A 27,309-nucleotide genomic window follows, 5' to 3' on the forward strand; every position below is an offset into this window, starting at 1 on the left:
CCCTCCTGCCGCGCCCCGGGATGCTCCTCGGGCACCGTCCCGGCCCCGCACACGCTGCATCACCCGCCCGAGGGGCCGGTCGGGGGCTGGAGGGGAGCAGCGGACGGGGAACGCAGCGCCTCGTCCCACGAGGGTGAATCGTTTGGATTCCCCGAGGTGGCAGAGCCACAGTGAGGTCAGGTCACCACAGTGACTCAGAGGCACAGTTTGGCTGGTAACTATTGACTGGCAGCTTTAGTGAGCAAACAGAGACAATTTGCTAATAAAGGCACTTTGGCGATGAGACTGTTTTCCTAACAACCCGTCAGCCATCAACTGATCACAATTCATACAAAACTGACATAGATCGATAGATGTAAGGAAGAGAGAGTGCAGAAAGAGGAAAGAGAAATGAGGAAAGAGGGGATAGGACAAGGGGAATCACCGCCCTTAGATCCCATGGTGTCGCAGTGAGCTTGATCTGTAGGTGGTGGGCCAACAAAGACACAAGTGGGGTGCTGTCTTCATATAATCTTACGCCTGTGCAATAGATTGTTCCAAAAGGTTCTCGTCAGCTTGTACCAGAGGCGAGTTCTGTCTCTGGGCAACCACAGGAGGGAGAGGGAGAAACATCCCGCCACCCCCCTCCGCAGAGCTCGCTCCGCTTCTCCCCCACAGGGCTTCCCACTCAGCTGTTTGGACACTGTCTTTAGAAACAGTTTATTTGTTCTGTGAGCAGTTTGTGACACACAGCCCTCATGGAGCCCGGTGGGGTTCCTCTGTGCCAGCAGGGCTGCGGTGGAGCTGGAGCTGAAAGGCCTGTGCTGTTGTCTCCTCTTCCGCTGGTGTGGGACTGTGGCAAACACCCACCTCGCTTCAGCCTCGTTTGCTGGTGTGTGTTGTGCTAAAGGTGCTCAGAAAGGCAGGTCACCAGAATTTTGGAAGCTCAGAATTTTATTTTTTTTTTTTAATTTTCTGCCTAAGATTGCCTTGTGATAGATGACTGGTGTACAAAACTGGAGTGTGTCTGGCAATACTAGACCGGACTGAATACAACCAGTAGGGTAACCAGGATGGGCAGTGTTACTGGCTTCACTGTTAGTCATTTTTGTCTACCTTTTTCTGCAGGGGTGACAAGAAGGTGATATGCAACAAGTTCATCCAAACGGTGAGACCCAGAGTCCTGTTTAACCCCATTTTCTCCAGCCTGTGTAGGATAAAGACAATCAGAGGTCTCTGCTCATACTCACAGACGTGCTTGATCTCCAAAAGATGCAGGTAGATCCTAAGATAATCTCTGAATTTTGAGGCACGTCTGACTCGCCAGACTTCAGAGGCCTCCTAATGCCTGGGTACACCACGGTAATTAACTGTTGAATGATCATGGCAGTCAGCTAAAAAACTCTGGGGTCTACTTTAGGCATCACTGGACAGAATGTTTTAAGGGAGTTGAAAGGGGAACACAGGAGAGACCCTGAGCCCACCTATTTTTCACAGGTTGGCAGCTCTAAGCCCCAAGATTCCTTATTAACCAAAACGTGAGGTGTGCAGAGTTCAGTCAGACTGCACAGTCTCCCCAGGTTTGTGATTTCAGCCAGGTTACCGCCCCAGCCTTCGTGTTCTGCTGCTCTGGCTCTGCCTGCACGTGCCAGAGCACCGTCTGCTCATCAGGTCTCTGGCAGGGATTGTCCTGAGCTCGACCTAGGTGTCTGGAAAAGACAAAGGTGTTACCAATTCCTTGCGCAAGAAGCCGTCTGTATGAGCAAATGCAGTGCACTGACTGCTGCCTTCACCTTCAGGAGCAGATGTGCAGCAGCTGCCATCACACTGTGAGCCCCACGTTCCCTCTGTCACCTCTGAGGTAGCCCCCGAGGTACCCGCCCAGAGGAACCACCCTCCTGGGCCAGGTCCCCAGGAGACGGGAGCGGGGCTGCTGCTGGTGTTGCTGGAGTTTCTGTGCCAGGCTTTCTCAAGCTGCTCCCAGGTGAGGGTCAGCCTCGGCCCCTGGGTTGGAAGCCTGCGTCTCAGGGCTGGGCCGTGGCCCGCCGCTGTGGCCACTCCTGGGGGGGCCCCCGAGCCCCTCTGAGCACCCGCTCCTGGCTGCGGCAGGGGAACCTCTGGAATTCTGTTGCTCTGGTGAGAGGTTGGGAAAGCTGCTGGTCAGCCATTACTGTCTGTGCCTGAGCTGCTGCGTGGAGTGGTCGTGGCACTGGGTAGAGTGAGGAAGCGAGGGCAGGAGGGGCCAGGTGCCCACTGTCCCTTCCTGGACCCTGACGTTATCCCGGGGCCTCGTGGTGGGGCCGTTGCTGCTGTGATTTTAATGTAGTGGTTCATTCCTATTTCCTTCTCTCATTTCCCCATGCCTTTTCTGCCATTTCTATCATAATAAACCCTTTATTTTTCCTGATGCTATATGTGTGGTTTTTTACCACCATATCCGGTTTTCTCCTGTAACTTAAATACTGTTATTTACTAATTTTTGGTGTGTTCAGTCAATATGAAAGATCATTTATCGAGCCCTTTCCCTCTGCTGCCATTTGCAAACGCTGTTGGTCACTCTTACACGTCTCGTGAATACAGTGACACTGTTCAGCTCCACCAGGCCAGGAGAGGTCTGTGCGGGTTGGACTTCCTTGCTCTAAATCCCAAGCTTTGCAAGGCTTGTTTCTAAGCTACCACTGGGCTGCTTGTCCCCGCATTAGGCAGAAAATAAGGGTCTGGGAAACAGGTGTAATAAAAAATGGGTCTTAGTCATTGGTTGGACGTATCAGTTGTGATCAGGTCCCCAGGGACACTTTGGTGTCTGTAGCTGATGTGAAGGATAAGTGGGGAAGAGAAGGTAAGTGGTATGAACGAGGGTGTTTTTGTGTCTAAAGCAGTCCTGGGTGCTTAAGATGGAGCTGGTGAGACTAGTGCTGGTGGCACCGTGCTGAGCACCGGCTGCCCTACGGACTGAAATCCTTCAGTTTAAATGTGAGGCAGTTTCATTAACTCTTGGCCTTCTCTTACAGTTGGGTTTTGTGGTCAGCTTTACTCTTGCTGACCCCCCATCTCAGATTTTGAGAATACCTTTGGCTTGGAATTCATCAACCTGTTTCTACCTGACGTGCTGAGTAGCAGCTGGTAACCATCTTGCTTGTAGAAATAAAGGCTATTTCTGGTTCATCAGATGAAGACCCAATGTACAGATATTCTCACATCTGTCATAGAAGCTGGCAGAGTCAAGTAATTTTTACGTTTTATACTTCTTGTTGCAAAAAATCTTTGAGAGTAGCCATGATCTTGTACATTGACCAGCAGCATGTGGAAAGCCACACGTCTGATGAGTGAGTGGCCCCCCAGCAGCGCGTCCGCACTGAACACACCTGGTGTAACTGACGCTCTGCTTTGGCCCTTCTGAGCCTGTTACTTTACCCCAGCTCACTATTACCTCGTTTAAGCTGCAGCATGGAGGGCCTCAGTCCTACTTTAAGGTCTGCCCACGTGCCCCCATCTCTCTTCTGCCTTGGGCTGAGCAGTCTCAGGAGCAGGGTGGAGCGGAGCTCTTACCTTTCTTTTTGCCTCCTCCTTGGCAGAGCGCCGTGACCTGCTTATCGTGGCCAGCGGAGAATATCATTGTCTTTGGCCTTGCTGAAGGAAAGGTAGAGAGACTTGTTATTTGCCTGATTTTCTTTCCCTGCAGGGGCTACCAGAGCCTGCAAGCGCCTGGGCTGTGGGTAGGAGCCGCTGCGCGGCTCTGGGCACAGAACAGCGGCAAAGGGGCTGGTTACGCCACTGACTTGACTGTTCTGGTTCTGGTTCCCAGTCAGTCCTCGGGGGTTCTGCCAGATCCCCTGGTCCTTTCCAAGAGCCTTTCTAGAAATGCAGAAGCATGACTCCAACTTTTCCCCTTCTTCTCCAACCTCCTGTAAAGCAGCAAGCTTCCTGCGATTCCCGGCGCCGCTCAGGGACCGGGAAACCTCTGGAGATGTGGCACTGGGGGGAACCCACATTCAGCAGACAGGAGCAACATTGATCCGGTTCTCTTTCTCAGGTTCGTTTAGCAAATACAAAGAACAATAAGTCTTCCACCATTTATGGGACGGATTCCTACGTGGTCTCGCTGACTTCCAAGTGAGTATGGGGTTGTGCTGGCCTGCGCCGCTCCGGCCCCTCTGCCACGTGCTTGGCCGGTGTGTCTGGTGGCGGTGTGGGAGGTTGCCAGGGTGTCTGTCTGCTGCCAGTTCCTTCTCGAGATAAGAAAATACTGTGCTTTCCAGAAGGAATTCCGTCCTAAAACCTGGTGCCTGGCTGTGCCGCCCTGGCCCATGCAGTTTGGTTGTGCCTCATACCCCTTTCAGGATGCAAGTCCCCATGAGATTGTTTACATACACTGATGTATTTGCATCCATGACTTGGTAAAGATTAAATTTATCGACTTCATCTAGCTAATTACTAACATCAGTTAAGGGCCAAAAGAAGCACAGATATTCTGCCAGATAAATCTGTGGCAAGGCTATAATTAGAAAAATAGCCATAAAGTTCAATTTTAAATTATTTTAATTAAGACTTCATTTTAACTACTTTAGTATAATTTAGCTGAAAAATTTAAGATATGTCATGGTTCTACTAATGGGATTCCCACTAATTGGTGCCATTCTGGTTTTTGAGTGGTAAACAAATTAACCCTAGAGCTGGTCTAGGACTCTGACTTCTTGTTGCTGCGAAATCCCTCCCAAGTCTCTCTGCCTTTGCCTCTATTCACAAAGGTTTTTATTTCCTCTCTGCCCCTTCCTCTCTCCTCACACGCCCCCTCCTTACCCCACCTCTCTTCCCCGTTTGCCCTCCTGTCCCTCTCCCCAGTCCGCCCCCTCCCCACTTCATTTCTGACTGCAGCCCATGCTGTCACTGCTGTGCTGTCAGTCAGCTCTGGGGCTGCGCTCAGCAGGAGACACCCGCGCGTTTCCTGGGTTGTTAGTGGTGGTCACAGAAGTTCTGTTTGAATCGTCATTGATTCTGGGTACATTAGGCCTGTTTCTTCTTCCTTGCTCTCCTCGAAGTGCACAAGACATTAATGCTACAAATAATGGACTTAGGCCTAGAGTGTTTGTCCAGGTGTTTTTTTCTCTAGATTGTGTTGCTTTTAGGGATTCCTGGCATCACAATGTCTAGCCTCACTTCTGGAAGAGTTCCAGTGCTAGAGTTGTTGGATGTACCTTGCTGTAAGTCATTATTGCACTTAAGGTTACTCAGCCTCTCTGTGTTTTAGTAATTCAGCGAGTTGGTTATTGTGATATCACGATGAAGATACTTAAGTGGCTGCTCTCCTTTCCACTCCCCCTATTTTTGGCTGCTTTGTTTTTACAGACACTGATACAAGTACTAGGTATTCCTGTGGCCATCACCCAGCTTGTCTTTGGTGAAGGTTCCTTTGATGAGGAACATCAGCGACGATCAGGGTTATGAAAATAAAGGTGCAAGTGCTGCTGCAGTATTGCATCATCCTGTCTGTGTTTCTTTGCAGTGTGTCGGGGAATGGAATCCTGTCTGGCCATGCAGATGGAACCATAGTGCGCTTCTTCTTTGATGATGAGGGCTCAGGTGAATCACAGGTATCAAACGTCCTTCTTCAATGAGCAAAATTTCTGTTTGCACAGCTGTGTGCCCAGCTCAGGAGCTCTGGACCATGAGGGAGTGCAAGTCCGGAGAGGAGCTGCAGCCTCTGCCTCCTAGCTTAGGTTTTATGGGGACTGATGGAGGCAGAACAGTGACTACATGTGTTGAAACACACTGAGTGCAGTGGTAAGAGGGGAAGATGGTTCTGTGTATGAGACATAAGGCTTTTCGGGTGACTGGAAAGACCTGATGTTAGAGTGTTGAGGACAATGATGTTTGGGTGGGTGGGGTTCCAGGGAACAGCCCTTGCCGTCCTCAGAGCGGTGTATAACTGCATCCAAGGACAGGATGCTCTGAGCACCCGGCACCTCTCCTGAGCCTCCTGCTCCTCCCCACGGGGAGGGGTCTCTGTGTGTCAGGCTGTGCTGAAGGCAAAGTTCTCACTCAGAGCTTTTCTCTCCACCTGAAACAGTTTGAGCATGTCTGCTCTCTACCATGATGTGCTGAAGGCCCGTGTAGACTCTGCTAAGAGTGCATCCCAGTCCAGTTAACGGTACTGGTCTTCTTACTGGCGTCAGGACTTTTCCAGTTAAATGAATGGAATAGTTGATACACCTCCCAGTTCTGGTTTCTGTCTGCAGACTGGGGCAGGCAGATGAAGCAGCCCCCTGCACCTGGGCTTCACAGATGGGCCTGGCACCGCTCTGGCTGAAGGCAGAGGCCGGCCCGGGGCTGGAGCCCTTTGTGCCCTCAGGATGCTCTTTCCTGCCTGTTGCAGGGTAAGCTGGTGGTGCATCCCTGTCCTCCTTATGCCCTCGCCTGGGCCTCCAACAGCATCGTGGCTGCCGGCTGCGATAAGAAGATTGTAGCTTATGGGAAGGAGGGCAACGTGATTCAGACCTTTGACTACAGCCGGGACTGCTCGGAGAAGGAGTTCACCACAGCAGCCGCCAGCCCGGGCGGGCACTCCGTGGTCCTCGGCAGCTACGACAGGTGGGGCCTCCCCTGGGGGCGCGGTGCCGGGCCAGGTGCCCCTCCTCTGACTGCCCCCTCTCCTGCCCCACAGGCTGCGGGTGTTGAACTGGAGCCCCCGCCGCAGCGCCTGGGAGGAGGGCAAGCCCAAGGAGATCGCCCACCTCTACACCATCACAGCGTTGGCATGGAAGAGGGACGGCTCGCGCATCTGCGCGGTTTGTGTGGCCGGTGGTGGGGACGGGGAGGGGCTGGCACGGGGCTGGGCACAGGGACGGGCACCCGGGCCAGTGCGGTGCCGGGGCTCTGCGGCGGGGCGCCCGTGGCCGGGACCTCCTGCCTCCACAGCTCGTAGCTTCTCTAGAGCAGGCGGGAGCGTTCCTGCCTCTGAGCACCTGCGAGAAGCTGCCTGAATCATCTGTTACGTGCTCTGGTTATGGGCTGTATCTTCAATTCCGTGTTCTGCCTTCAGCCGTTGGGCCTTGATCTGCCTTTACTAAGTTAAATAATCCTTTAAAGCTCTTTAAATTAATGTTTCTGCAAATCTTTCTGTATTAAGTTGAAAAACTCTTTAAAGCACTTAAATTATTTAGGAAGGTTGCTATTTACAACTTTAATAGTTTTTGCATCTTTTTATGTTCAACAGTCAAGAATTCTGGAAATATTTTCAGAGAATTAATTGAATGTGTGAACAAATACTTGCAGAGAAGGGGAAGGGGCAAAGGGGTAGGAGGCTGGTGAAAGGAGTGGGGGTGTTAAAGAGACAAAGGTGGAAGGATTCTGCTGGAAGGGAGAAGAGATTGCGAGGCTGGAGAGGGAGAAGTGGGAAACTGAGAGGGAAAATGGGGAAGATGAGGCTAAAGGTGATTTTTAACCCCTCCTCTTCTTCTGCCATGTACATGCCAGTATTTGTCTAAGCTGTTTCTCTGAGAATTGCTCAGTCTTTCTGTTCTCCCAAGAAAGTCGAGATAGGGCTGGTCCTCAGGCACGTGGGGCTTGAGCCCTGTTCCCAGAGCAGCCGGGACCTGTGGATTTCCGTCCCAGCTCTGATCCTCTTCGTGCAGGGTCTGGAATATCTCTCCTTAACAGATCCACTGATGTGAGCCATGGATTGTTTCCCCAGGGCACTCTATGTGGAGGAGTTGAACAATTTGACTGCTGCCTTCGCAGAAGCATTTACAAAAATAAATTTGAAATGACGTATGTGGGACCAAGCCAGGTAAGAGAATATCAATGAGGGAATGTCTCTTGATGAAAACGGGATGCTTTCTAAAGCTAGACGTGTTTGGAGTCCTGCACCTATGGTTTGTTCATAGCTGCCTGTTGGGAAAGCACAGGGGATATTCCAGGGACAGGGTCAAGGCTGGCTGGAAATTTGCTGGGAGCAGAGACAAGGGGGGGTTATTTCCTAGTTTCTGAATTTGTTTGGGGTAGTTCCATGCCAAATGCAGGCTCCTTACGTGGTTTAATGTCAGGCACCTTGACCTCATTCAAAGTCGGGTGGTAAGAGTGAGGCAGGAGTCTGGGCACCCTGCTGTGGTCAGTGGAGAGAGAGCAAGACTCACAGAGGCTGGCTCGTCCTCAGGGACCTCCAGCTAAGCTGGAAACTTAGAAATGGCAGAACTGAGAATCCCACACTTCTATTAGTTGTAATCCCACACAAAAGGAATGGTAAGGTTTCTTTAAAAAGCAGAGTGAAATATTGTGGCGAGGGGACATACCCAAGTGTCATCTGTTGCATAGTCTTCCGTGGGGCAGGAAGTCTGTTCTTCCTCTGTGCGTGGCCTCACGTTGCTTCTTCCTACTTTCCCTAGGTCATTGTGAAGAACCTCTCAACAGGAACTCGAGTTGTGCTGAAATCGCAGTACGGTTATGAGATTGATGAGGTGAAGATCTTGGGGAAGGACAGGTATCTGGTGGCCCATACCTCAGACACGTTATTGCTGGGTGACATCAGCTCCAACAAGCTCAGTGAGGTACTGGAAAATCTGTGGCATTTCTTGAGTGTCAAATGCTAAACTTTGTAACTCAAAGGATGTATTTTCTGCACGGGAACAATACCTCTGTTTGCAAGAGTCATAGAATAATTCAGGTTAGAAGGGACCTTGAGAGTTCTCTTCTCAAACTTCTTACCCAAAGAAGGTCAATATTAAATCCAGATGTTTTGCTCAGATCTCACAGTTTCTCTGGTCCCCTGTTCCAGTGCTTTACTGTCCTCATGGAGGAAAGCTTTTTTCCTAAGTTTCATTGGAATCGCTGTTTTCATTTATGACCGTTTCTCTTTCACTGTGCATCTGCCAAAAGAAGCCTGGCACCACCTTATTAGGGGTCTCTTAAGCCTTCCCTTCCCCGGGCTGAAGAAGCCCAGTTCCTTCAGCTTTTCTTCACAGTGCCGGTGCTCCAGCCCCAGCCATCTTGGTGGCACTCTGCTGGCCTTGCTCCAGTTTTAAACAAACAAAAAACCCAAAGGAACAAAACCCATTCGTGGCTGCAACACCACAGCTTATGCCAGCATCATTTCTAGCACCAGACAGTTCAGACGAAGCTGTCCATGCCCTGACCCTCGCAGTGCACCAAGTGCTGAAGCTGGAGAACGTGGACAGTGTGTTAGTGTCTGACAAAGCATTAAATAGGCTTCAGGACATACTTGCTTTGTCCACACGGGTATCACATACTTTTAATGGTGTGCTGATCACTCTAGCTGGGAGCAGGAGCTCCTGAGTACAGATTTGAGTTGAGGGATATCGGCACTGAAAATCTGGCCAGACTAATGTCTCAGGTTTCTCTACATCACACTGCACAGAGGAGTTTCCATTGCACAGCTGTACTCACTTCTCACCAAAGAGCAGGGTTGTCAGCCATCCATTTACCATCTCACTGCCTCACTGGAGTTTTGCTGAAGCAGTGACCTGGAGCTCTTGCTCGAGGAGGGAAGAGGACAGCTGTGGTCTTGGCTGTCACTTTTCTACCTCGCTGACCACTTTCCTGTTGTCATCACAGTAACTATTGTGTTATCCAGTGCTCTTCTCAAATTCCAAATTAGTTGGTCCCCCACTGGCACAGTGCTGATCAGTTGCTAACGACCCCAAAAAGAAGGGTTTCAGCTACATGTGGTGTGGACATTCTGCCCCCACAAATGGTAGCACTGATTCTGTGGAGAAATTTTACAGAGGCAAAGGGTCTGTTGGGAATAGTTTTTATAACAGTCTGAGAAAGGTGGAGAGGTGCCTGTGAAAGGTCAGGCTGGGGGGTACACTGGTCGCATAAAGGCCTCTTTCCAGAAGGCAGTAAGACACTACACAGAGAGAACAGGAGTTGGAAGCAAAGGTTAAAAACCCCTTTTAATCTAGAGAACCCCGCCTGCAGCCCCCGCAGCGCCCGGCCCGGCAGCTGCCTACGCCCTGCCCTTGCTTTGCAGGTAGCCTGGCAGGGGTCTGGAGGCCATGAGAAGTTCTTCTTCGACAATGAGAATGTAAGTTGGATGGGACGGGATGCTGCCCATGAATGGTGAGTGAAGCTCTGTGTGCACCGGCAGAAGTGCCAGTGGCACTTCTGGACTTGCCCAATTTCTCAGCAGTTCCCTGGACTTGCCCTCTCCGTGCAGATCCTGACCTGTTCCTGCCCGTACTTGCCTTTTCCACACGCCAGGTATAGAACAGCTCAGTGTGTGGGCTGTCCAGTTATACAAGTCATAACCCATGAGAGAGGAGCAATGAAAGAGCAAGAGCCAGAGGATGTTCGAGGCAGAGCATACGGCTGTCAGGGTGACAGCTTGGCTCCTGCAGGACTGATAGGCCCAGAACTAAAATCCCCACCCCTGAGGAAACTCTGGCAGTCACAAGAGGAAGCCAAGGACAATTCCTTGTTCATCCCAGGGGCTTTGAACTCAGGCTTGTGTACGGCAGTTCTTTCCGCACACCCCCCTGGTGGGTACATGTTGCCTGGCTTTTCTGTAGGAGTGTGTCCCCTCTCCCCTCAGGTCTGCATGATCTTCAACGCTGGGGAGCTGACGCTGGTGGAATATGGAAGCAATGACATCCTGGGGTCTGTCCGCACGGAGTTCATGAGCCCTCACCTTGTGAGGTGAGCGTTAGCCCTGCCTGCCTGGCCAGCGCAGGCGCTCAGCGAGTCACTTCAGAGCCACCCACAGGGGCGCCCCACGGCCCCCACGCTCTGGGACATGAGTAATCTGCTTCTGGCAGTGCCCAGCGGTGGGTTTTACTGCTGCTACACTGAGTGGCTGTGAAGTTTTAGAAGCACAAGAGCCCATTTCCCCTGGTACGTGTTTACTGAAGCCTGACTCGGCTGTTGCTGAAGAGGGACCTCCTGTGCACGTGCTTACACGCTGCCACATCCCCCCGGCCCTGGTGCAGTGTTATCAGGGACCTGGGTGCCAGCAGGACCTCCTCTGTCCCTCAAACACCACACTCTGTTTTCTCATTCAAGAGAAGGGAGGGCCATGGGCTGCTCAGGGGTGGGAGCAGCGTAACTCATTTGCTGCTGGGGACCCTGGTTCCAGAGGGATGGCTGCCAGAGGGAAGTCACAAGTCAAAGGTTTGGTCTCACTTGGGGCAGCTGTACATGCCAGAGAACTGCAAGAGCTCCGTGTGGTTGGGGAAATGGCAGATAAGTCTGGGAGAGACTATGTGATCCAGTCCTGTGAATGTAGAGAGCAGTAACTGTAATGATCTTCATTCCCTTCAAATCACAGTGTCCGTATCAATGAGAGACAGCAGAGGGGCGTGGAGGAGAACAAGAGACTGGCTTACCTGGTGGACATCAAGACTATAGCAACAGGTGAATGTCAACCTCCCTCCCTGTATTTTTCCATCCTTCCCGATTCCTGTGCATTTTCTGTGCCAGGCAGTCCCAGAAGGTCCCTCTGCATCCACTGTATGGAGCAGCAGGTCCCTGAAGGCCCCTTGGCACTGGGTCAGACAGCAGCTGAGCTCAGAGCACCAGAGACCTGTCCTGCCCCCGTGGGTCGGTGCCTGGTGTGGAGGCGGCTCTGGGATGGCCGTGCCTCTGTCCTGGGCCTGCCGTTCCCAGCACCGGATCCCCACGGGGCAGCACTGGACATTCAGCACTTTGGGGCACATGAGGTACTTACCCTGTTTCCTTTCTTTCCTTCCCAAGTGGACCTTGTTGGTGGCTACAACGCTGGGACTGTCAGCCATGACAGCAGGATTGATTGGCTGGAGCTGAATGAAACAGGCCACAAGCTGCTCTTCAGGGACAAGAAGATGAGGGTGAGGCGGGCGCATCTGGGCGAGCGTGGCAAGCTGGCATGCCTGGGGAGAGGTATAGACAGATAGGCCTGAGTGGAGGGAGGGAGGGAGGTGAGAAACACATCCAAAGTACTGATGGCCTTTTTACCACTCCTTTGAGAACGATAGACCACGGTCAGATTGTGTGAGCTGGCAGCATTGCACGTTTGGTCTCAAGTTGTCGTTAATTCTGAAGTTATTAGACATCTTGTTCCATCTCATCACACCTGAAAATGAAGATCACAGACTCTGCTGCTGCGAGGTGGGCACAAGTGGGTTCATCTCAGGATGAGGATCCTGACGTTGCACTTTAACGTGTGAATTGAGGAAAGGTGTTCTCTGCAGCAGCTTGGCTTGTGTCTATAAGACGAACTCTCTGATCCTCTGAAACAGCAGTTGCCACCAAAGAGCTTGTTCCGCAGAGTCCTTGGCTTATGCCCATTCCCAGACCATGACATTAACAAACCCAGAACAAAACTATGGCCAAAATCATGGTAATGGCTTCACGCTACAGATTGTGATGTGCAGGGAACTCCCCTCATGTCCCAGCCGTGTTCAGTATGACTGGACAGATACTGCGAGGCAGCTCACAGCAGCGGGCGAGGGGATGTGCTTATCAATGGTGTTACGGTTCTGCTCAGCTCACTACCAAGCCTTCCTCCCTGCTATGGGTGTCAGCCCCTGGAGGCTCCTGGGCTGCCTGACTTCACTTGCTCCTCTTGCCACAGGAGTGTCCTGAGAAGATGACACAACCTGCCTGACAGTGGTGCAGCTCACATCCAGAATTTCCGTGCAGGTGTCCCAGGTGCTGTGACTGCAGCTCATCACAGGGTGATTTGAATTGCTCCGGAGTCCAGGTCCCACTGGGGGCTCTCAGTCTGCAGCAGAATATTTCCACATTGGCTGTGCCTCTCTCCTGGGTGAAGGATGGGTGAAGAATTATGTTCATACATGTGTATGTCTTGAAATCCCTGAGAACTCCCTCAGCCTTGTCTCAGAAGAATCTCTGAATTCTCCCCTCCCGTTTCAGAGAGGAACCCCAGGCTTCTTCACTGAGCTGCTCCTCCTTTGTTACTTTTGGCAGCTCGACCCCTAAGATTGTGTCATAGATTGTAGAGGATGCAAAGATATCTTCTTGCCTGGCAATCACAGATCTCCAATTAATTACCTCTCTGCTTGTTACCGCTCACACTCGGGCTGATTCACTGCTGCCAGGTTATCAGGTGGCAGCTGGGGTGCTCAGCCTTGTAGCCAAAGCTTGCAGCGTTACATCGGCTCCTCAGAACTCCTCACCGCCCGCGTCTCTCACAGGGGGGTGCTGGGGGTGGTCTTCCTCGCACAAAGCCTAGTTCTGGTTCTGGGCCACCACGGAGCAGGGACTCCTATGAGTACTATGTGTTTCCAGAAAGTAGAAGGAGCAGCCCAGTGTGGATGTGCAAAAAATGTAGCGCCTGCATCTGGGTGAGAGTGCCTCTCTAATCAAGACCTCTTAACTCTCAGAAGAGGGTTGCTCCATGTCTGCAGCTCTTCAGGATGCTACTTGCACATACTCATAAAAGTATCAGTCACGAAGGACCTTCACTACAAGAGAGACTGAAGTGGAAGGGCTTCTGCTTGGGCTCTGCTGCACTGACACTTCAGAAAGGTGCCAACAGCAACTGCAGCCTGCGCGGATGGAACAGACATCCCACAAAGCTGTGTACGCCCCGTCGTGTGAGAAGAGAGCTTTCCCACCAGTCTTGTTCAATTTATATCTGGGTCCTCTTAATATACTGTCTCAGCAAGAGACAGTGACATCATCAAGGTTGTTGTTGCCTCTTCTGGCTCTCTCAGGCCTCTCAAGAGGCTACACAGACAGCTCCTTCATTAAATGCTGCCACCAGCCCAGAGCAGGCAGTACCGTGGTTCTCCTGAGCTATGTCTGTATGTATTTCTCCAACCAGTTTGGTACAGACTGAAACAGGGACTTGTTCATTTCTGACTGGTATGTCATGAGACTACCACAATTCTCTCTTCTTTTTTCTCCTTCCCATCTTTGCTAGGTGAGGACAGTTAGGACAAGGAGCAACCTAGGACTTTTCCTTTACAAGGCATCATACATCCTTGTGCCACTTGTCAGGTTACACTTTCCAAATAGTCAGGTTGGTTTCAGGGAAGTGTATTCTACAAACAAACACCCTCTCACCTTACTAGCAACAGTTCTTGCAATGGACTCTCTCTGGGATGGACAGTTCAGCCCAGAATTGCAGAGGAAGGCCCTTCTTGGTCCCCCAGTTGGTTTGCATGAAGGACTTAAGAGACTGTTCTCCTGTTCCAGCTCTGCCCCTGAGGGAGCTGGAGGCAGCAGAAGGCATATTCTGTTTGTATACACACGTGCCTAGCAATAAGGAAGGCAGGATCTGATCATGCTGCTTAAAATACTTCAAGGGTGAGGGTTAAAAAAGGTCTTAAGTCTTGGGTAGCAATGTGTGTGAGTAACAGCGTGGGAGTTTGGGCTGCGTATCTTGGAAGCAGTCTGGTTCCTGGTTGGCCATACCTGTTTACAAGCTGCTCGCTCAGATGCTTCTGCCATGCTCCTGTGACTAGCAGTCCAGCTGTGAGCCCAGCTGAGCCTTTTTCTCCTCTTCCCCACTCCAGTTGCAGCTCTATGACATTGGAAGTGGCACCAAGACAACCATTCTGAACTACTGCTCCTACGTGCAGTGGGTCCCAGGCAGTGACGTGGTGGTGGCTCAGAACAGAAACAGCCTCTGTGTTTGGTATAACATCGATGCTCCAGAGCGAGTCACCATGTTTCCTCTGAAGGTAAAACTCTGGAGACTTTGACTATCTTCAGCAGTTTCTGTCACCTCCTGCTCACGAGTGTGGGAACAGTCCGGGGGGCTTTGCGGAAGGGAGGCAGAGGGGAACTGGGCTGCTTCTGGGCAAAATCTGAGCTCATCTGTCAGCTTTGTGGCAGGCTTTTCTGGCAGAAGGTGGGGACAGTTAATATAGCAAGGAGCTGCTCGGTGGCTTTTTCCTTCCATCTGGTGAGATAAGGACGATGTCTGCTCAGTGCGAGCTCATTCACAGGGCTGTCCCAGTGCTGTCGCCCCCCCCACCCCGTGAACTGTAGGGGAGCGTGGGGTGTTGACAGCTGGACTCTTCCCAGGGGGATATTGTAGACCTGGAACGGAATGATGGGAAGACTGAAGTGGTGGTATCCGAAGGGGTGAACACCGTGTCCTACACCCTGGACGAAGGCCTCATAGAGTTTGGAACTGCCATTGATGATGGCGATTATCACAGGTAGGTGCTGGATACGCCGCGTGGGGGGGGCAGGTCACCCCAGCAGGCGTCTGAGAGTCAGCGATCCGTGAGCTACAGCAGCACAGCTTGCACAGGGAGCTGAGGTTTAGGCTCTGAGCGTGACGCTGGGGCCAGGTCTGGCTGTAATGGGCAGCAGAGCCCTTCAGGAGTGAGTATTCAGCTTTCTCATCCTCACAGCTCTGTGATTTCAAATCAGGGGCACAAGAGACTGGCCACTCCGGTCCCACTGACACTGGCAGAAATTGGCTGAGGGCAGTTTTCACTTGTCTGCCGTGAATAGGTGTCTTCTGTGGCAACTCGGGTGCTTTTGCTGCTGCCCCTCCAGGGATGGTGGCAGTGTCGTGGAAACATGCAGGAGCTGTGCGGAGTCAAAACTGACTGCCTGAAGCAGTCCTGGTAGCCACCTGGGCACTGCTGACGTTGTTATAGGCCTTTACAATGGACCAGGGAAGAACATTTCATGTCTTCATAGCACTGTTCCCACTTGAGAGACTGCACCGGCGACTTGCTTCAGACACAATGCTTCGGGTTTGCCCCGCACTGCTCCAGCCTTTTGCTGATCATACACCTCCCAGTACCTTACCCGAGAGGGATCACCCAGATCTGTGAATTTTCCCCTGGTGTGTCAGGCCTGTGTTGCACAACCCTCTTCAGAACTGGTCACGCCCAGCTTGCTTTGTTTTCAGTGCAACTCTTGTTAGGAAGCTCCTGTGTCAGCCTAGGATTTTCCTCACAGAGCTCTTCTGATACTGACAGTGCAAATCTCTCTGTCTCGAGGGCTACGGCATTCTTGGAGACACTGGAGATGTCCACAGAGACTGAAGCCATGTGGAGGACTCTGAGCAGACTGGCTTTGGAAGCAAGGCAGCTGCACATTGCAGAGAGGTATGGGAGGAAGCTGTAACATCTGTCTGGCTTGAACACTCTCTTTACTGAATCCCTCACAGAAACCCGGGTCTAATTAAAGATGTGACTTTGTGTGTGGCCTGGATGATGCGCTGCATTGGAGGGTTGAGTGTTCTCCAGTCCAGACAGTGACCTGGCCCTTTTGCTCTAGACAGTAACACTGGGACTGGGGGCAGGGAGCCATCACTGTGCTGCAGCTGCCTGTGACAGGCAGGGTGCGGGCAGGCTGCGGGAGCTGCCCGTGACAGGCAGGGTGCGGGCAGGCTGCGGGAGCTGCCCATGACAGGCTCAGTGTGTCTCAAGCTCAAGCGCTGGCCCCGCCAGTGGCCTCTCCCACGGAGCAGGGCTAGAGGACACGTCAGAGTGAGGGTCTTGGCAAACCCTTGTCCTGAAGCAGGGCTGCCCTGCCTCACGCTGGCAGAGCTGGGTCTGCTGCCCACGTTCTGATTTTCTTCTCTTGGACCAAAAGTGGGCAACAAAACCTGGTTGTTGACTAACTGCTGTGCTCTTCCCAGGTGCTTTGCAGCTCTGGGCAACACAGCAAAGGCTCGATTTCTGCATGAAACCAATGCTATTGCTGACCAGGCAGCTCGAGAGCACGTAAGTTAAACTTTTTCTGCTGTGCAGGGCAGCTCTTTCCTGTAAATAGTTGCATGCACGTTACCTTCTGTGTCCGTGCCCACCAGTATCCTGCTCCAGAGCGGTACCTGCTAGAGACAGCGTAGAAACTGCTGACACAACCCTTCACCCACACCTGCCAGGCTGGCCCTTCCATACTGCTCCTGCCTTGTCATTTGTGTGATTCTCACCTGCCTTCTTTCGTTTCTGTCATGACACAGACCCCACCTGCAGTCCCCACCTTGCATCAGTCTGTCCTCTCACTCAGCAGTCTGACTTTGCTAACTGGTGTCCGCAGGGTGGGGATGGTACAGACCACTATCTGGTGCGTGCCCGCCTGGCCATGCTAGACAAGAACTACAAGCTGGCAGAGATGATCTTCTTGGAACAGGTAAGCAGAGGAACAAGAAGCAGAAAAGGTCTCACTTATTTCTGAGCAGGGAGGTTTGTGCCCTGGTGTGAAAGAGAAAAGGAGGAGGTTGCTTTCGTCTGGGAGAAGAGGTTTTTGCCCTGAAATAGGAGATATTTCCTGCTCCAAGGTGTAGGATTGCCCTGGGGTGCATGAAGAGGGTGAGGGAGGATGTATATCCATGTAAAGGGGACAGTACACTTTTTCAGGTGTTTTCTGCCCATCTAAGCCTGCCCACTGTGGGAGTTCAGTGACAGTGTGTCTGCTAAATGGAGCCCTCAGGCTGACACTTTGCTCTCTGACGCAGAACGCCACAGAGGAGGCCATGGACATGTACCAGGAGCTGCACATGTGGGACGAATGCATCGTGGTTGCCGAGGCCAAGGTACAGAAGCAGCTGCGCTGGGCTGTGGGCTGGGCTTGCTTGGCAAGGCTTCTGTGGGGGAGTCTGTGCCAGGTCTGGGTCCTCCTGCCCTGCCAGGGCCTCGCTTCTGCTTGGAGGGCTCCAGGCAGAAGGTTGCGCTGATGCAGGTACAGACCTGGGTGAATAGTGGGGAGAAAAGCTACTGAAATGGCTTTAGGAGTATCTGGCGCTTCTAAAAAGAATGGATGATGCAGTGGCTGCCACCCAGAGCTGGCAGCGTGGTGTCTGCTAAGCAGGCAGGAAGCAGTCTGGTGCCATGAACTAGCAGGAGGAGCAGCACATCTTGCCTTGCCCAGGTCAGGCAGTGCTGCGTTTCTCAACAGGGACACCCCATGCTGGATAAGCTGCGGCGGGGTTACTACCAATGGCTGCTGGATACCCAGCAGGAAGAGAAGGCTGGGGAGGTCCAAGAGGCACAGGGCGACTACCTGGCAGCCATCAGCTTATACCTGCGGGCAGGGCTGCCAGCCAAAGCGGCATGGCTGGCCATGAGCAGGGAGGAGCTCCTGACCAACGGGGATGTCATCAGCAAAGTCTCCACGACACTGATCAGAGGGGAGCTCTATGAGCAGGTGCGTGGCCCATGCCCCCGGGCTCCCTCCTGAGTGGCATCAGAGCTCCTACCCTGTCCCCTGCGTCTGTGGGAGGCAGGGGGACTGGGCCGGAAGGTAGCAGATGTGATTCTGTGTTGGTAAATCTGCAGTTAAGAGTTTGGGAGGAAATCCTAACTACATCCATTATACATGAGCAAGGTCTAAAATCACTGTTATTAGTCAGGAAAAAGATCACAACTCATTGACGACATCTCTGAAACATCAGCTGGGTGTGTTTTGGTAATAGCCAAGGAGGCCCTTGGGAAGGTCGGAACCAACAGGAAAGGAGCTGTGAATCAAACTGAAAACTTGGTGTCACTGTGCAACTGTAGAGTGCTTCCCCACAGTAGAATAAAAACCGATGGTACAGCTTTTGTAAAAGGTAGCCTAAATGGGAAAGCTAAGGAAGAAAAATGAAGCGAGTTTTGAACCCAAAACCATGAGTATCGTAAGGAAGCGATTATTCTCTGTGCCTAGCAACACAAAAAGTTAGTAACTACTTGTTATTAGGTGACAGTTTTAAAACAGAAGTGTGGACTGACAGGCTCTGTACGTGGGACTGGCAGCGTGGTGTGGGGAGACGGTGGCTCTGGAAACTGGCAGCTTGTATTTGTCCTTAGGCTGGAGACCTGCTTGAGAAGGTCGGGAACCCCCGGAAGGCCCTGGAGTGCTACTGCAAGGGCAGCGCCTTCCTGAAGGGTACATGCTGAACGTGTTCCCCCCTCCATCCCCAGCAGGAGCCTGGGCGCTCTGGCCTGGTGGCAACATGAGCTCTTGCCCTGGATTCTGGAGATGCCTGGATGCTCTGCAGCTCCCATGGATCATCCCACTCTGGATGTATCTCAGAGTTGTGCCTGCATGCAGTCCCAGAACTGCATCCCGTTCCCAAATTCCCAAGGCTTGATGGCGTTGGCTGAGCCAGCATGGGCTTGGTCCAGCTCTCCGCAGGGCTCAGCCTGCCGGGCAGCCCACTGGAGCTGGCATGGGCCAGCCCCTCACCATTCCCCTCCCTCTGTGCCCCATCCAAGGCCGCTGTTGGCCTCACGGTTCCATTTCCTCACCGTTTCTGATGTCCCTTACAGCTGTGGAGCTGGCTCGCCTGGCGTTTCCCGCAGAAGTGGTGCAGCTGGAGGAGGCCTGGGGAGACCACCTGGTGCAGCAGAAACAGCTGGATGCTGCTATTAACCATTATATCGAAGCCAGGTGAGGGCAGGTGATGGCTGTATAACCAGCAGCAGTGTGACCTGGCAAGCTCTGAAGCTGATATCAGCAGGGTCTTGCCTGAATAAGCCCCTTCGGCCCTGCTTTGCCAGTGCCCCTGGCGCTTACAGGCAGTCTCTGCTGGCCCCAGCCACGGATCCCTTCCTGCATCTCTCCCAAGGCCTTTCATCTCTAATTACTCTTCCCTGCTCTCCCAGTTCTTCATGCTTTCCCCTTAGCTTTGCCAGTTATGCAGATCCTTTTTGCTGCTCTAACCTGGAAGGGAGCATCGTGCAGCAGAGCGCTCTGGTCTCCCTGCCTTAGCTCAGCTGGAGGAGATGGCTGCTGCCCGGCTGACAGGAGTTACCTTTCTGATGCCAGGTGCTCGATTAAGGCCATTGAGGCAGCTCTGGGGGCCCGGCAGTGGAAGAAGGCCATCTACATTTTGGACTTACAGGACAAACAGACGGCAGCCAAATATTACGTGAAGATTGCCCAGCACTATGCAGCTCTACAGGAGTATCAGGTGAGGCCTCAGAGCGCAGTCGCAGGTGCTCTGGCGTCTCTCGGGACTGGGGAGTTCGGTGGTTTCCCTGCAGGTTGCGGAGGAGCTGTACGCCAAGGGAGACCAGACCAAGGAGGCCATTGACATGTACACGCAGGCCGGGCTCTGGGAGCAGGCTCACAAGGTAGAGTCGGAAGCTGAAGCTCTGGGCACCTCACCCCACTTGGTGGAATGTCTGTCGGGATGTGGTGGTGCTGCCCAACCAGCACTCATCCCAGAGGATGCGTGGGGGGCATCCGGGTCCAGCAGGAATTCGGTCCCTGTATTCCCCTCCTGTCTGTGCCCTGCTGTACTTCAGCAGCCCCGGGTGGGTGCACCCGTGACACAAACAGCCCTCTCCAAGGGGGCTCTCCCCTGCAGAGCATGTAGCACATACCCCAGGTTGTAACGGGAAGGAGATTGGTTTTCCCCCCCCAGGTTGTAACGGGAAGGAGATTGGTTTTCCCCTTCCCGCCACTACCACGTATCAAGCTGTGCAGTGTGCTGTAGTTTCTCCATGCGTGTTCCTTTTGGCAGCTGGCAGTCAAGTGTATGAGTCAGGAAGATGTGTCTGTGCTCTACATAACCCAGGCGCAGGAGATGGAGAAGCAGGGCAAGTACAAAGAAGCAGAGAGGTGAGCGTCTTCCTTGGTACTAGTCCAAGTCTGAGCCCTGAAAAAATGGCTGTAGTGAGGAGGAGCCATTTCCTGGGTGGGAGTAGAGTTTGGGACTAGGGTTTGGAAAGGTTGGGGGTGCTCCCTCCACACGTGGAGACTTAGAGCTGGTATTTCATAGGAGGAGAAGTCACTGGCTGTTAGTGTTGTGTCCACCAGGACGGAAAGGGGGTGCAGGTGGGGGGCAGCTGTCTGATGTAGCAGAGGAAGTGCAGCAAGGCTTTTGCCCACTGCAGAGTGCTGTATCTGATCTGCCATGGGCAGCTGAGGATAAGATATGGAAAGTGGAGTGTTCCCCATCCAGGTTAGTAATGTTGTCAGTTCTAGATGAGTAACGCCACAAGTAGGTGCAGGGACAAGCACAGCTGTGTGTCTGATGTCGTGGTGCCTGAGCTCAAGGACATCCAGGGCATGAGAGGGGTGTTGCAGCTGCCGAGGTCACCCCGGGTTTAGCCCTTCTGCTGGCTGATAGGAGTGAGTTGAGCTGACACCGTCCTGTTGCCATCCTAGCAGGACTGACAGCCTCAGGTTGGAGGCCACAATGAGAGCAGGTCACAGCAGCCCAGAGGCTCCCTGCCCGTCACAGCTCGGGGTGGAGGGAATCGCTTTGCCCCACTGCAGCTGGTGGTGGGCTACCAGAAGGGCTCTGCCTAAGCTGTGTGCAGCCTAGCGGCCACAGCCCTCACACTGTGTACAGTCGCCCCTCAGCAGCGCAGATGGGACCCGGCTATGAGACAGAGAGGAACTGCAGGGCCTGGTCTGCCCTCAGCCGGGCAGTTGGAACGTGCTCATGTTCCCTCCCAGGCTGTACGTCACTGTGAACGAACCTGATCTGGCCATCACCATGTACAAGAAGTCTAAGATGTACGATGAGATGGTTTGCCTGGTCGCCAAGTACCACAAGGAACTGCTCAGCGATACCCACCTGCACCTGGGCAAGGTGAGCTCACCTCGTGGCAGGGGACCAGCCACACCAAGCAGGGACAGGAGTGTCGCTCACCCATCGCCCCGATTTGCAGGAGCTGGAGGCGGAGGGACGCTTACAGGAGGCTGAGTACCACTACCTGGAAGCGAAGGACTGGAAGGCCACAGTAAACATGTACAGAGCCAATGACATGTGGGAAGAAGCTTACCGGGTAATAATCACCGCACCACTACCCCGCTGCGCAGGGCTGGGGCTTCGGCTGCGGGTCCTGGTGGGAGCTGCTCTGTCCCAGCAGGGCTGGACGCTGGGCTCTGCGCAGCACTGCCGTGCCCCAGGCACTTCTCTGCCTCGAACCATGGCGCCCTGCGGCACCCCGGAGGCACCGCTCTGCCCGTAGCCCCCCAGCAGCCCCGTGCCAGCCCTGCTCCCCGCGGGCTGCATGCAGGTTGCCAGGGCTCGCTGCTGCCCACTAACAGTGTGGGCCAGGCTGAGGAGGCAGCAGCCTCTTTTCTGCTCTGCTGTGTGAGCCTTCGCCTCGCTCTCCCCAGCCCAGCGGTGGCTGCATGGGCATTCCTCAGGAGACCACATCTGGTGTTGGTGCTCCCTCATGGCAACCAGAGTCACGTGCGAGAGGAGCCCTGGCTCAGCCTGCTGGCGGTGGATGCATTGGGCTCTTGTGCTTCCTTTGCTTTGGACAGGTGGCCAAGGCACATGGGGGAGCCAACGCCTATAAGCACGTGGCCTACATGTGGGCAAAGAGCCTGGGTGGAGAGGCAGCCGTGAAACTCCTCAGTAAATTCGGGCTTCTGGAAACGGCCATTGACCACGCGGCAGACAACGGGTAAGCACGTCCGCCAGCCCGGCGCTCCTCTCCCATCTGCCTCGCCGGAGAAAGGGTGTCCCAGGACAACTCTGCAGTGCTGGGCGCAGGTCCAGGTCACGGCACGTCTCCCACCCACCCTACGTCCTCACAGGCACATTGCGCTTCCTGTCCGCCGTTAGCTCTCAAATGTCAGGTCAGAGCAGGGCAGGCGAAAGCAGTTTGCCCATTAGCCTCAGCAGTTTGCCTGGTGAGGGCCTCTGAACGCAGGAGGAGGCATTCCTCGGGTCACCAGGAGTATCTGCCTGCCAGGAGAGTCCCGGCCCCACTCCACACCCAGGCAGCCCTCCACCTGCACCACCATTCACTGCCGCTGCCCCAGCTCCCGCATCGTCACTGGCCTTGGGGGAGTCTCATCATCTGCCCTGAGGGTTGGACCAAGGGCCTCTGGCACTAACAGCAAGTGTGAAGGAGCTGAATTTCCATAGTGGGGGCTCTAAAAGCTCCTGTTCTCTGATCAGGAACAAGAGGAATGGGCAGTGCCCATTCACTCGGCACCCTCTGCCCTCCCCTCTCCTCTCCCAGTGTGCTCTCCCTGACAGCTTGCTCCTGATGAAGGCCTGCCCTCACAGCACATAGCCCTGCTCTCACCCCGTTTTCTCTTTCATTGCAGGGTCTTTGAATTTGCTTTTGAACTGGCCCGTGTCTCCATGAAGCAGAAGATGCCAGAGATCCACTTGAAGTATGCCATGTTCCTAGAGGATGAGGTAATTCTACCCCGTGGGTAGGTGGGAGTTCCCTGGTCACTGAACAGTTGCCCCAGGGGCTGCTGCAGCAGGTGCTTTTATGGATGCAGTCACTGAAGGCTCCACAGTGACAGCCCCAAGCTTCCACCTGCATCTTTGTTTCATAAATCCTCTCTGCCTCATGTTAGATGGTGCCTCTATGGAGGTCACACAGTGGTTTCGGGGCAGGAAAGCAAGCAAATTCCTTCCTCTCTCCTAGGGCAAATTTGAAGAGGCTGAAGCAGAATTTATTAAAGCTGGGAAACCCAAGGAGGCCGTGCTGATGTACGTGTCCTTCCCCATCCTGGCCTGCTGCATCTCCTCTCCCCGTATGGTGCCAGCCTGGGCACTTCTCCAGCACTGGCCTCTCCCTGACGTACCCTTGTTCCACCTCCCATTGACCCCCCCAGGTTTGTGCATAACCAGAACTGGGATGCTGCCCAGCGTGTGGCTGAGGCTCATGACCCGGGCAGCGTGGCGGACGTGCTGGTGGGACAGGCACGCTTTGCCTTTGAGCAGAGAGAGTTCCAGAAAGCAGAGGCCTTCCTCCTGCGGGCACAGAGACCTGAGCTGGCCATAAACTACTACAAGGTGAGTGTAGTTTGTAGCAACATCGTTGCCTTCCTCACTGGACAAGAACCTGGTTTGGGTGGAGGAGGAGTGAAATCCCCCTCCCAGCTCTCCTTGTCAGCTTTGTAGCTGTTGTGGTGTGACCCCAGCTGGCAACTCGGCCCCACACAGCCACTTGCTTGTCCCCCCTGGTGGGATAGGAGAGAGAACTGGAAGACTAAAAGTGAGAAAACTCATGGGTTGAGATAAAGACGGTGTAGTAAGTAAAGCAAAAGCCACGTGTGCAAGCAAAGCAAAACAAGGAATGCTTTCACCTCTTCCCGTGGGCAGGGGGTGCTCAGCCATCTGCAGTGAAGCAGGGCTGGCCCACGTGGAACAGTGACTTGGGAAGACAAATGCCACCACTCCGAATGTCCCCCCACTTGCCTCCTTCCTCCCCCAGCTCCACGTGCTGAGCACGGTGCCCTGTGCTGTGGGACATCCCTTGGGTCGGCTGTCCTGGCTGCATACCCTCCCAACCCCTGTGCACCCCCAGCACTTGGGGTGAGGAGCAGGAAAGGCCTTGGCTCAGTGCAAGCCCTGCTCAGCAGTAACTAAAACATCCCTGGCTTATCAACACAGCACAGATCTGAAAACCAGCCCCATGCTAGCTGCTGTGAAGAAAATCAGCTTTATCCCAGCCAAAACCAGCATAGTAGCCAAAGAGAAACCATTTACTCGGGTGTTCCCTACTAGAACTTAATTCTGGCCTGCCCATGGAAGGCTGAACCAGCAGAGATTTCACAGCTTGGCCCTCTCACAGCTCTGGGATGGAGTATCCTGCCAGAGTACAGGTGTCCCCGGGGGCGGCACGAGGGGGTGCGCTGGGAGGCTGCAGGAGCCACAGAGGCAGGCAGGAGGGATGAGCACTTTGGCCTGAGGTAGCTGGGGTGAATGGAGACACAGAGGTGCCATTTCGGGGGGGGCAGGAACTGGGTGGTTCTGCTGTGGTTGTCACTTCCAGGGGTCCTCTGGCAAGGTGACATGAGAGGCTGCTGTGTTCTGACGCCGGGAGAGTGGGGTGTCCTGGGCAGCTGGTAAAAGTTGGTTCTGCCCAATGTGCTTGTGCAGGAGGCTGGGATGTGGACCGAGGCCCTGCGGATCAGCAAGGAGTACGTGCCTGGTCGGCTGGAAGAGCTGCAGGAGGAGTGTGGCCGGGAGGCTGCCCAGAAGGGCTCCGGGTAAGGACGGGCAGGTGGCTCTGTCCCTCGGCCGCCGCGGGCCTGACAGGATCCGCTGTTTCCTTCTCCAGGACCCTGGCCTTCTTGCTGCACAGGTTTCCCAACGCCCTTCCTCCCTGCCCTGGGAGACTCTAGGCTTATTCTTGCCATCTGAGGTCTCCCAGGCGTCTCCTTGCCCCTCACAGCTCTCCCAGGTCCCCAGCGCATCTCCCCAAGGTCCCTAATCAGCTCGCAGCAGCAGCCCTGTGCGCCCCTGGCTCAGCCCCCTCAGGCCTGGGCTCTGCTGTGCCCGTGCCCCCAGCGCTCCGCGGGATCCCCGCAGTGCCCCGGCCCTGCTCACCCGCCTCCTCCCTGCAGAGGGACAGAGGGGCTGCTGGAGCAGGCGCAGGACTGGGAGCAGGCTGGGGAGCACGCCAGGGCTGTGGACTGCTACCTCAAGGTGCGGGATCCCAGCGACAGCGCCCTGAGGGAGAAGTGCTTGCTGAAGGTACGTGTGGGGCTGCGATTCCCTTCGCCTCTCTGCTCAATTCCCTTCGCCTCTCCGCTCTCCCTCAGCCCGTGGCACGTCCCGGGGGTACCCGGGTCACTGCGGGGCCCCGCGGGGTCTCGCAGCTGCTCTGCCGAGGCAGGAGGGGCCGTGTGCTTACCCTCACTGCACTGACCTTGCTCCAGCACCACTTCGGCAGCGTGCTGCTGTCTGTGCCCCTATCTCCCTGCGCAGAAGAGCTGGAATTTATGACTTAGCCCTTGCCTAGATGAGTGCCCTTTCTTTTCCTCATGGTCTGTGTCCACCAGCCTTTGTTCATACTTCCCACTCATGCCTGTGCTCTTGTACCAACTTCAACAACAAATCTGTCCTTGTCTGATCTTCTCCCGTGTGTGGGAGTGGCTGGGCTTTGCCTCTTTGCTGGAGTGGGCTGTCGTTTCTTCTCACCTTCCCTCATAGTTCAGATGCTCATGACTCTGTCTTCCAGCTGGGAGTGAGCTCTTCCCAGCTTCATCCTTCTCGAACAGCTTTTATCACTCGTGCTGCTGACAATTTCTCTTCACAGGCTGCTGAGCTGGCCATTAAATTCTTGGGTCAGTCACAGAGCATGGAGGTGACACGGACAGTGGCTCCTCAGCTGGTGGCCATGAAGAAATACAACGCGGTGAGGGCTGGCTCCTGCCCCCAGGCTTCTGAAGGAGGGGGAGAGCTGAGGCCACGTCATGTCCTGGGGTGATGGGTGGGTGGCCCTGGGAAGCGCAGGGTCTTCCAGGAGGAGGAAGCAGGGGAAGGGATGGAGTCCTGGGGTAGTGTGAGAGAGCCGGGCCTTGGGAGGGTGCAGGAGGCGGAGAAGGGAGGTTGTCTTTTGGGAAGAGCCTTTCTGTGGCTGCCGTGTGCTGGTCACTTCCAACAGCACCAGCTGCAGCCGGGGCCACTGGGGTTTTGTCTGCCATGGGGTGTCTGTGCTCTGCAGGCAGCTGAGCTCTACCTCAGCCTGGACCTGGTCCGGGAGGCTATCGACGCCTTCATTGAAGGGGAGGAGTGGAGCAAAGCCAAGCACGTGGCCAAGGAGCTGGACCCCAGGTGTGCCCTGGCCTTCTCAAGTCATGTTCTTCCTGCTCCCTCTCCCACCTCCAGATAATCCCTTCCCTGTCCCGTCCAGCAGCCCCACGTTCCCAGGATTCTCCCCACAGGGCCTTTCCCCAGCCATTTACTGTCCTGACACTGTTCCGCTGCCACATGTCCCATGTAAACCCTTATCCCCTTCTGTCCCATTGCTGTCCCCATCTCCCCCTCCCCTGGCATAATCCTCTAATGCATTTCCTTCTGGAAATCCGGTGATCCCTTCCCCTCCTCACACACTATGTTGGAAAGAGCTGCCCAGACCCTTTCTTGCCCCTGCAGCCTCTGCTCCTGGCAGCAGGCTGGAAAGACGTGGCACAGCTCTAAGTCCCCTTTCTCCCAGAGCAGACAAAGTTGAATCTGGCCTCTGTGCTGATGGAAGGCACTATTGATCTTGCTGCCTGTTAAGATTCTTTCTGCCCAGTAGGTCGGAGGCGTATGTGGACCAGCGTTACAAGGAGTATTTAAAGAACCAAGGAAAGGTGGATTCGGTACGTGTTTGGGCTGTCTCGCAGGCTAGGGAGCGATGCCAGGATCGGTGCAGATCCTTGGGGCTTTTCCCTGCATAAGCCCAGGGGTGAGGAATCTGCCTGTGAGTGGTGGTTTCCGTGGGCCAGAGGGTGACGCTGGCCCTGTGCCGGGGAAGGGCAGGGACAGCGTGTGCGTGAAGCGCCGGGGGTGACGCCCGCCCTGCTCTTGCGGGACCCTTCCTGGCACAGTGAGCCTGGGGTTGTTTCCCTCCCCAGCTGGTGGGAGTTGATGTCGTGGCTGCTTTGGACATGTACGCAGAGCAGGAGCGGTGGGACAAGTGCCTGGAGGTGGCAGCTAAGCAGGTGGGTCCCTCGGGGGGGGATGCGGGCCGGCTTGGGGACCTGGGGCGGGGGAGCCCG

The 27,309-nt window shown here is 54.3% G+C and overlaps 1 protein-coding gene across 1 annotated transcript in view; it reads left to right on the forward strand.

Moving 5' to 3' along the window:
* Positions 1 to 438: 438 nt before the first annotated feature.
* The window catches only part of IFT172 (intraflagellar transport 172), a 35,778-nt gene continuing 8,907 nt past the window's right edge, over positions 439 to 27,309 (forward strand). Inside the window, exons 1-37 of the mRNA XM_026846280.1 lie at positions 439 to 449; positions 1,108 to 1,147; positions 3,555 to 3,620; positions 4,013 to 4,092; positions 5,483 to 5,570; positions 6,353 to 6,567; positions 6,641 to 6,764; positions 7,670 to 7,765; positions 8,361 to 8,522; positions 9,965 to 10,018; positions 10,526 to 10,629; positions 11,258 to 11,343; positions 11,683 to 11,795; positions 14,451 to 14,618; positions 14,965 to 15,101; positions 15,900 to 16,007; positions 16,544 to 16,628; positions 16,945 to 17,037; positions 17,363 to 17,440; positions 17,803 to 18,051; positions 18,693 to 18,771; positions 19,155 to 19,275; positions 19,654 to 19,798; positions 19,872 to 19,961; positions 20,354 to 20,451; positions 21,295 to 21,430; positions 21,510 to 21,626; positions 22,114 to 22,256; positions 22,909 to 23,002; positions 23,241 to 23,305; positions 23,431 to 23,611; positions 24,701 to 24,810; positions 25,168 to 25,297; positions 25,863 to 25,961; positions 26,271 to 26,380; positions 26,847 to 26,910; positions 27,166 to 27,252. Coding sequence (XP_026702081.1) covers positions 439 to 449; positions 1,108 to 1,147; positions 3,555 to 3,620; positions 4,013 to 4,092; positions 5,483 to 5,570; positions 6,353 to 6,567; positions 6,641 to 6,764; positions 7,670 to 7,765; positions 8,361 to 8,522; positions 9,965 to 10,018; positions 10,526 to 10,629; positions 11,258 to 11,343; positions 11,683 to 11,795; positions 14,451 to 14,618; positions 14,965 to 15,101; positions 15,900 to 16,007; positions 16,544 to 16,628; positions 16,945 to 17,037; positions 17,363 to 17,440; positions 17,803 to 18,051; positions 18,693 to 18,771; positions 19,155 to 19,275; positions 19,654 to 19,798; positions 19,872 to 19,961; positions 20,354 to 20,451; positions 21,295 to 21,430; positions 21,510 to 21,626; positions 22,114 to 22,256; positions 22,909 to 23,002; positions 23,241 to 23,305; positions 23,431 to 23,611; positions 24,701 to 24,810; positions 25,168 to 25,297; positions 25,863 to 25,961; positions 26,271 to 26,380; positions 26,847 to 26,910; positions 27,166 to 27,252 — 4,026 coding nt within the window. The remainder of the gene's footprint in view (positions 450 to 1,107; positions 1,148 to 3,554; positions 3,621 to 4,012; positions 4,093 to 5,482; positions 5,571 to 6,352; positions 6,568 to 6,640; positions 6,765 to 7,669; positions 7,766 to 8,360; positions 8,523 to 9,964; positions 10,019 to 10,525; positions 10,630 to 11,257; positions 11,344 to 11,682; positions 11,796 to 14,450; positions 14,619 to 14,964; positions 15,102 to 15,899; positions 16,008 to 16,543; positions 16,629 to 16,944; positions 17,038 to 17,362; positions 17,441 to 17,802; positions 18,052 to 18,692; positions 18,772 to 19,154; positions 19,276 to 19,653; positions 19,799 to 19,871; positions 19,962 to 20,353; positions 20,452 to 21,294; positions 21,431 to 21,509; positions 21,627 to 22,113; positions 22,257 to 22,908; positions 23,003 to 23,240; positions 23,306 to 23,430; positions 23,612 to 24,700; positions 24,811 to 25,167; positions 25,298 to 25,862; positions 25,962 to 26,270; positions 26,381 to 26,846; positions 26,911 to 27,165; positions 27,253 to 27,309) is intronic.

The sequence above is a fragment of the Athene cunicularia genome (genome assembly GCF_003259725.1).
Source record: "Athene cunicularia isolate RWA chromosome 3 unlocalized genomic scaffold, athCun1 chr3_part1, whole genome shotgun sequence".
In the NCBI taxonomy this organism is placed as follows: Eukaryota; Metazoa; Chordata; class Aves; order Strigiformes; family Strigidae; genus Athene; species Athene cunicularia.